Genomic DNA, 9,309 nt, shown 5'->3' with positions numbered 1-9,309 from the left:
AAGAGCTTTCCAGATATTCTCTTTGTAGATTCACAATGCTTAGAGACTAAGTTCTATTTATTATAATCTATGTTTTCCAGGTACAGAGAAAACTAAAACTCGAAAAAAATATATGCACCCCGACATTCAGTGCAGCACTATTCACATTTGCCAAAACATGGAAGCATCCTAAATGTCCATCGACAGATGGACAGAATGGATAAAGAAGATGTGGTACATATATATATATATATATAGTGAAATATTACTCAGCCATTAAAAAGAATTAAATAAGGCCATTTGCAGCAGCAAGGATGGACCTACAGATTATTATACTAAGTGAATTAAGCCAGAGAAAGACAAATATAAATACGGTATCACTTACATGTGGAATCTAAAAAAAAATTGGTACAAATGAACTTATTTACAAAACAGAAACAGACACACAGACATAGAAAACAAACTTGTAATTATCAAAGGAGAAAGGCTGTGAGGAGGGATAAATTAGAAATTTGGGAGTAACATATTCCTACTACTATATACAAAACAGATAAAAGGAAAAGGACCCACTGTATAGCACAGAGAACTCTACTCAATATTTTGTAATAACTTATATGGGAAAAGAATCTGAAAAAGAATATATATATATATGTGAAATATATATATATATGAATCATTGTACTATACTCCTGAAACTAACACAACAATGTAAATTATACTTCAATTTTAAAAAAAAGAAACTTGATGTGCGGGGAGCGGTGCGTCTCGGATGCCTGCCCTGGGAGCAGTCCTTGTTTCAAGGAGCCTGTAAAGGCAATTGCCCCCTGTCCCGCCACCCCTTTGACCATGTTGGATAAACATTAACCGTGGGCTAAGGCGGATGGAGGCAGGTGAGAAGGGTCACGGTAGCTTAGTTTAAGAGAAAAACAAATTTGTTATTACCTTGCCTCTGACAGCCTGAGGGAAAAAGTCATTGTGTAAAAGAACAATTCTTTCTGTAACCATAGGGATATACATTCCTGATGTCCTGACTAAGATCTTGTTTGTCCTTGCATATATAAGGAGCACTCTATACAATAAAGTATTGCTGTTATACACTGCAATCCTCTCGACCCCATCTTTTCTCTCTTCCCTTTTTTCTAAGCCGACAGACGCCGATTCGTGTCGAACGTTGAATCGTCCGTGCAGGCACGGGCAGTTGGCGCCCAACGTGGGGCCCGAAGACGGACGACTGTTGGCCGCTACCCGGACCACGTGAGTCTTGCTTTATAGAATTACAAGTTTGAGGTTACAAGTTTGAGGGGTAGGAAGGTTTATTGTCGAGAGTATAAACTATGGGACAAAATAATAGCCGGCAATTCTTTGTGCATATGCTACAAATCATGTTGAAAGACAGAGGCATTCGTGTTTCTACTCCACGGCTGAATGCGTTTCTGGCATTTGTAGAAGAAGTATGTCCCTGGTTTCCTAAAGAGGGGACAGTTAATTTAGAAACCTGGAAAAAGGTGGGAAAGCAAATTCAGGCACATTACACTTTGCACGGGCCTGGAAAAATGCCTGTGGATACTTTTTCTCTGTGGTCCTTAATTCGAGACTGCCTGGACCTAGAAAATGGTGAGGAGTCGAGGCTTAAAGATAAGATACAGGATGATCCTCCTCCTCCAGAATCTAGTATTCCGCCATTGCAGGAAAGTCCCCTCGATCCTGAGGATACAGAGACTTTAGAAGAAGCAGCTGCTAAATATCATCAGGAGGATTGGGAGCTGCTTATGACTGATGCAGCAGGGGAAGAGAAAGGGAAAACCTGTATCCAGGAACTAGAATGTTTAATGAAGCAGCTACTGTCTACCATTAAAGATAATGTGGATACTCCTCCTCTTAATAATTCTGCTGCCGCTCCCTTGTCAGGGCCAGAAAAGCCTATTTCTTCTTCTGCGCCTCCAGCGTATGCTTCTTTTCTATCCCCCCTCCAGCAAGCACTTAAACAAGCTCAGCAAGAGGGCGAAGTTCTTGCTGGCTATCCCAAAGCATTTCCTGTTTTTGAAAATGCTAACCAACGCTATTATGAGCCATTACCATTTAAACAATTGAAGGAATTAAAGGTAGCCTGTGCCCAGTATGGTCCCACAGCACCTTTTACGCAAGCCATGGTAGAAAATTTAGGGGGCCAAAATTTACCCCCTAGTGATTGGAAGCAAATCGCCCGCGCTTGTCTCACGGGTGGCGATTATCTATTATGGAAATCAGAATTCGCAGAACAATGCGGAGTTATAGCTGAAACAAATCAGAGACAAGGGCTTCCCACTACTTATGAAATGTTAATTGGAGAGGGCCCTTATCTAAACACTAATGCTCAATTAAATTACCATCCTGGGGCTTATGCCCAAATATCCAATGCTGCTCGTCAAGCTTGGAGAAAATTGCCCTGTTCGGCCAACAAAACAGAGGATCTTTCAAAAATTCGGCAGGGGCCAGATGAGCCATATCAAGACTTTGTTGCTCGATTATTAGAAGCGGTAGGAAAATTGATGGCCGATGAACAAGCAGGCATGGTGCTAACCAAGCAATTGGCTTATGAAAATGCCAACTCCGCCTGCCAAGCAGCCCTCCGACCCTACCGAAAAAAGGGGGTACTTTCTGATTACATTCGTATCTGTGCTGACATTGGACCCTCATATATGCAGGGTATTACATTGGCTGCTGCCCTGCAGGGAAAAAGTATCAAAGAAGTTCTATACCAACAACAAATGAAAAATAAGAGGCGTCCCATCGCCTCTGGCAATGCAGGGTGCTTTGTGTGCGGCCAGCCCGGGCATCGGGCTGCCTTTTGTCCGCAGCGGGGTAATACCAATAATATCCGGACCCCCAATGTGTGCCCTCGGTGCAAAAAAGGAAAGCATTGGGTAAAAGATTGCAAATCTAAAACAGATGTGCAAGGCAATCCTCTCCCTCCCATGTCGGGAAACTGGGTGAGGGGCCAGCCCCAGGCCCCGAACCAATGTTATGGGGCCATGACGACCGAGCAGAGAGAAAATCATCAGGTGTCACCAGCCTCCTCCGCGCCACCACCGGGAGTGCCGGCCTGGACCTCTGTGCCTCCACCCACACAGTATTAACCCCAGATATGGGTATGCAAGCCCTGCCTACCGGTGTCCATGGTCCATTACCTCACGGCACCGTGGGGCTGCTGCTTGGTCGTAGCAGCACTACTATGGCAGGGTTAATGGTGGCCCCCGGAGTGATTGATGCAGATTTTGAGGGCGAAATTAAGATCATGGCACATTCGCCTCGCACTATTACCACTATTCCTGCAGGAAAAAGAATTGCCCAACTAATTTTACTCCCTATTGTTCCCGCGGGAAAAGCTCATCGTGTCACTCGCGGCACTGCTGGTTTTGGTTCCTCTGATGCTTATTGGCTCAAATCAATTGAAAACTCTCGTCCAGAATTAATGTTAAAAATTAATGGTAAACGTTTTGTAGGAATTCTTGATACTGGAGCTGATGTCTCTGTAATTGCTGAAAAACACTGGCCAAAAAACTGGGCAAAACATGCGGCTATTTCAACTTTGCAAGGTATAGGACAAGCTAATAACCCTGAACAAAGTTCTGAATTGTTACACTGGGAAGATGGTGAAGGCCACCAAGGCGAAATGCGTCCCTATGTTCTCCCTAACATTCCTGTTAATTTATGGGGACGCGATGTGATGACATCCATGGGAGTGTACCTCTATAGTCCCAGCCCTCAGGTTGCGGCTCAGCTTTTTGATCAAGGGTTGCTTCCCTTTTCGGGGCTTGGAAAGCACGGCCAAGGAATGCCGCAACCTCTTTTATTGCGTTCCAATAATGACAGAAAAGGATTGGGCCATTTTTAATAGGGGCCATTGATCATCCCGCAACCCATGCTGATCCAATAACTTGGAAGTCTCCTGACCCTGTGTGGGTGGATCAATGGCCCCTGTCAGCCGAGAAAATCGCGGCTGCCCAGCTTCTGGTGCGGGAACAGTTAGCGCTGGGTCATATTGAACCTTCTAATTCGCCCTGGAATTCTCCCATTTTTGTCATCAAAAAGAAATCTGGCAAATGGCGTTTACTTCAAGACCTACGAAGGGTTAACAGCACTATGGAACTGATGGGAGCCTTGCAGCCAGGGTTGCCTTCTCCCATGGCCATTCCACGTAATGCCCACCTCATAATCATAGATTTAAAAGATTGTTTTTACACTATCCCCCTTGCTCCTCAGGATTGTCCTCGCTTTGCCTTCAGTGTACCCTCTACTAACTTTGCTCAGCCGATGGCTCGATATCACTGGAAAGTACTGCCGCAGGGCATGGCTAATAGCCCAACACTTTGTCAAAAATTCGTTGCTGCTGCTCTTTCTACCACACGAACTTCTTTCCCTGATGTATATATATTGCACTATATGGATGATATTCTTCTTGCCCACAGCAATGAGACCAAGTTGCTTGCTGCATACGGTTCCCTTGAAGTCTCCCTCACTAACGCTGGACTCTGTATTGCTAAGGAAAAGGTACAAACTTTTCCCCCCTTTTCTTATCTAGGATTTCGCCTGGAGCGTACCGGTTTCTATACCCAACCTGTTAAGCTGTCTAGAGATAATTTAGTTACTCTTAATGATTTTCAAAAGCTTCTTGGCGACATCAATTGGCTCCGTCCTCAGCTGCGCTTAACAACAGGACAACTACAACCCTTATTTAACATTCTTAAAGGCGATCCTCATCCTTCTTCCCCTAGGACCTTGACACCGGAAGGGGAACAGGCACTCCAGCTGGTAGAGACTGCTATTTCCCAACAACAATCTGGGTATTGTGATTATCAGAAACCCTGGGGACTATATGTCTTGCCCTCTTCTCACTCTCCTACTGGAGTTCTTTTCCAGGAAAACCCCCTGCGCTGGATTCATCTTCCATCATCTCCTTCTCGTGTTTTGACACCCTATCATGTCCTTGTTTCCAAAATTATTGCCAAAGGCCGAACGGACTCTGTCCTGTATCTCGGGCAAGAGCCTTCCTTTATTTGTGTTCCTTTTTCCTGTGAACAACAGTCCTGGCTCTTTCAGTTCTCTGACGACTGGGGGTTAGCGCTCGCCAATTATCCTGGGCAAATTATTCAACATTATCCCCCTAACAAATTGCTACAATTTGCATGTACTCATTCATTTTTGTTTCCTAAGGTTGTTCACCAGAAACCCCTTCCTGATGGAATTACTGTTTTTACAGATGGCTCTTCAAATGGCGTCGCCGGACTTGTTATTGATGGGATCCCATATTCCTGTCAAACTTCTTATCAATCAGCACAGGAAGTTGAACTCTTTGCCGTTCTCCGTGCTCTGCAACAAGTTCCTCACAGCCTTAATCTTTATTCTGACAGTCATTATGTAGTTCGTGCTCTCACGGTCCTTGAGACAGTGCCTTTTATAGGAGCTGTTAAATCTTCTATCTATGCTTTATTCTCTCATATTCAGCGACTTCTTCAAGCCCGGACGTCACCATGTTTCTTCGGTCACATTCGAGCGCACACTAACCTGCCTGGACCATTAACCTCTGGTAACGCTCTCGCAGATCACGCCACACACAGCATTTATTCTCTTACCCCCATTTCCGCTGCACAAGCTTCTCATGCCCTTCATCATCAAAATAGCCATTCTTTACGTCTACAATTTGGTATTAGCCGAGAAGCTGCCCGGCAAATAGTTAAAACTTGCCCTACCTGTCCGCAATTCTTTGTGGTTCCTTCCTATGGTGTTAATCCTCGCGGGCTACTGCCCAACGCACTGTGGCAAATGGATGTCACCCATATTCCCTCTTTTGGAAAACTCAAATATGTGCATGTGACTGTTGATACTTTTTCTGGCTTCCTTTTAGCCTCCCTCCAATCTGGGGAAGCTAGCCGTCACTGCATTCAGCATTGCCTGCGTTGTTTTGCTACTATGGGGATGCCCCGCTGTTTAAAAACTGATAATGGTCCTGGATATACTGGTAAAGCTTTCCAAAGTTTCTGCAGTCATTTTGGCATCGCACACAAAACCGGTATCCCTTACAACCCCCAGGGGCAAGGTATTGTTGAACGTGCCCATCAAACGTTAAAACATCAACTTAATAAATTGAAAAGGGGAACAGTGTATGGAGACACCCCTACTAACCTTCTTTATCACGCTCTATTCGTTCTGAATTTTCTGACTCTGGACCGCGATGGACGCTCTGCAGCTCAGCGATTTTGGCATCATGATGCGACAAAGGCGCGTCCTCTGGTGAAATGGAAGGATCCATTGGATGGCAAATGGTATGGCCCCGATCCTGTGTTAATCTGGGGAAGGGGTCATGTTTGTGTTTTTCCGCAGGATGCCGAAACACCGCGCTGGCTTCCGGAAAGGCTGGTACGCACGGCGGAGGCGATCCCTGACTGCCCAGATGCAGCGCTTGACCCTGAGGGAGACTGCCCCGTTGCCGACCAGTCAGCAGCTGAGAACACTGCTGCATGAGGCTCGCATAAACGCCGCTGAATCGTCCTCGTCTTCTCCAACTGCAATTCTTATATCTTTGCTGCTCCTTTTAAATCAGATAGGCTTTGCCACTGCAGACAAATCCTCTGCTTGCCCAGCATTCGGGCCAGGGGTTTATCTCCTTGCTCTGATTGTATCTAGCTCGCCTTTTTCTTCTGAGGGAAATGTCTTCCTGTCATGGGCTCATTCTTATGCTGACTTTCACAACAGCTCCGCCTGCTGGGTTTGTACTGCTATGCCTTTGTCTGTAGTCGATGGGTTTCCTTGGTGGGTATCACCTGTACAACAAATGCATTTTCCTGCAGTCTGTGACTTTTTAATCCAGTATAAGCAATCTCACAGAAGTCTCCTTAATTTAAATGTCTCTGCCCTTCCTGAGTGTAACGACAGGGGTAATCAGAAGGCGAGCTCCTTGCTACAGTTCAACGTTAATGTGAGTTATAAGGCTGTTGAAGATGCATACCGCACTTATTCTAATACCAGCAAAAATAAGACTCGTCCAAGTCGGTTTTTTGGAGAGTATTATCAGATCTGGGATGAGTACTTTTGGATGACTCCGGAGAAAGGACAGTTGCTGAGACAAGCCGACATTTGCTGGGAACAACGAGAACATCAACCCCATTTTGGGGGAAAAGACTTTGAAAAAAATCTGTTGAAGCATGTGGGCATTACCCCTATTTCTATGTGTACTCGGGTGATTGATGTAACCTTCCATTGTGATGTTCACCCCCTCTGGCCGGGATCCGATTGGGAAAACAGTCCCGGTATAAGATGGGTGGCTCCTAACGGGACAAAATGGATTTGTGGCTCTAATATTTGGCCCTGGCTTCCCCTTGGTTGGGTGGGACGTTGTAGTCTTGGATTTGTGTTTGCTCCTGGCCGAATCACTCGCTCTACTATGAAAAACCCCGCTAATCTTCCTCTTTTGAAAGCTCGTTGGTCTCGATCGGTTTTTCACTGGTATGATTATTTAACTGCTGTTTTTGTTCCTTCCCTTGGTAATGCTGATATCATGGCACATGTAGATGCCCTAACAAATTTCACACAGCAAGCCCTCCTAGATGCAAAAAGAGCTATAGAAGCATTAAATGAAGAACAAAAGCAAATGCGTAAAGCTGTTCTGCAAAACCGCATGGCGTTAGACATCCTCACCGCCGCTCAGGGAGGGACCTGTGCTGTTATAAAAGTAGAGTGCTGTGTTTATATTCCTGATTTGTCTTCCAATGTTTCCGATGCCGTTAATGACATGAAAGAGCAAGTGGAGGCTATGCAAGACTCCTCTGTGCCATTCTGGGAACAAGTCAAATCATGGTTTCATACAGATTGGTGGAAAACTTTACTTGTGATTCTGCTTGTAGTTGTATGTGTGCTCTGTTGTGGTCCTTGTATTGTACAATGCTTATCCAATTTTATCACTCGCCAGCTCATGGCATTCACTCGTATTATAAGGAATGGTTAACTCTTCTCTTACTGCCGCCCTGCTTCCTGACGCCTCTTTTTGACTGCCCTCACCTAATAGATCTTTATCCAACATTAAAGAAATAAAAAGGGGGAGCTGCGGGGAGCGGTGCGTCTCGGATGCCTGCCCTGGGAGCAGTCCTTGTTTCAAGGAGCCTGTAAAGGCAATTGCCCCCTGTCCCGCCACCCCTTTGACCATGTTGGATAAACATTAACCGTGGGCTAAGGCGGATGGAGGCAGGTGAGAAGGGTCACGGTAGCTTAGTTTAAGAGAAAAACAAATTTGTTATTACCTTGCCTCTGACAGCCTGAGGGAAAAAGTCATTGTGTAAAAGAACAATTCTTTCTGTAACCATAGGGATATACATTCCTGATGTCCTGACTAAGATCTTGTTTGTCCTTGCATATATAAGGAGCACTCTATACAATAAAGTATTGCTGTTATACACTGCAATCCTCTCGACCCCATCTTTTCTCTCTTCCCTTTTTTCTAAGCCGACAGACGCCGATTCGTGGGGAGCGGTGCGTCTCGGATGCCTGCCCTGGGAGCAGTCCTTGTTTCAAGGAGCCTGTAAAGGCAATTGCCCCCTGTCCCGCCACCCCTTTGACCATGTTGGATAAACATTAACCGTGGGCTAAGGCGGATGGAGGCAGGTGAGAAGGGTCACGGTAGCTTAGTTTAAGAGAAAAACAAATTTGTTATTACCTTGCCTCTGACAGCCTGAGGGAAAAAGTCATTGTGTAAAAGAACAATTCTTTCTGTAACCATAGGGATATACATTCCTGATGTCCTGACTAAGATCTTGTTTGTCCTTGCATATATAAGGAGCACTCTATACAATAAAGTATTGCTGTTATACACTGCAATCCTCTCGACCCCATCTTTTCTCTCTTCCCTTTTTTCTAAGCCGACAGACGCCGATTCGTGTCGAACGTTGAATCGTCCGTGCAGGCACGGGCATTGATGAAGTTTCTATGACTGGCAGGACAAGCTATTGATGTCCCCATCCACATTCTCACACATTTTACTATCTTAACTCTCAGCAGGAAGGTTTGTGGGGGCTAAAAGAGAGGAACAGTTTAAAATAGCCATTTTGAAGACCTGCCAAGGAGAAGGCCTGTCAAGCACCGGTGAGAGCAAAGCTGAAGTGAACAGCAGCTCATGGGGGCTGGGTCTTTATGGTCATGCGAGTCTTAGATCCTTTGGGGCAGACAGGGGCAGGAATGGGGAAAGCAGAGGGCAGCAGAGGTGGGTTTGGATATCATTACAGGTTTGAAAGGAGACCAGTGGGTGAGATGCCCAAGATGAGAGAAAAGGCAGCCCTGAAATAGTGACCAAAGGCCACCTAC

At 45.4% G+C, this 9,309-nt stretch overlaps 1 protein-coding gene across 1 annotated transcript; it reads left to right on the top strand.

The window, feature by feature from the left end:
• The first annotated feature begins 1,119 nt into the window (after nucleotides 1-1,119).
• On the top strand, nucleotides 1,120-8,256 carry LOC129563338 (endogenous retrovirus group PABLB member 1 Env polyprotein-like). The gene is made up of 2 exons (XM_088837751.1): nucleotides 1,120-1,233; nucleotides 6,340-8,256. Exon 2 carries the CDS (start codon nucleotides 6,341-6,343, stop codon nucleotides 7,958-7,960), a length of 1,620 nt encoding a protein of 539 aa, XP_088693877.1. The 5' UTR covers nucleotides 1,120-1,233; nucleotide 6,340; the 3' UTR covers nucleotides 7,961-8,256.
• The last annotated feature ends 1,053 nt before the right edge of the window (nucleotides 8,257-9,309 follow it).

The sequence above is a fragment of the Moschus berezovskii genome, chromosome 7 (genome assembly GCF_049115385.1).
Source record: "Moschus berezovskii isolate FMDL1 chromosome 7, NW_MosBer_1.0, whole genome shotgun sequence".
In the NCBI taxonomy this organism is placed as follows: Eukaryota; Metazoa; Chordata; class Mammalia; order Artiodactyla; family Moschidae; genus Moschus; species Moschus berezovskii.
This window is presented reverse-complemented; position numbering and strand designations above follow the sequence as displayed.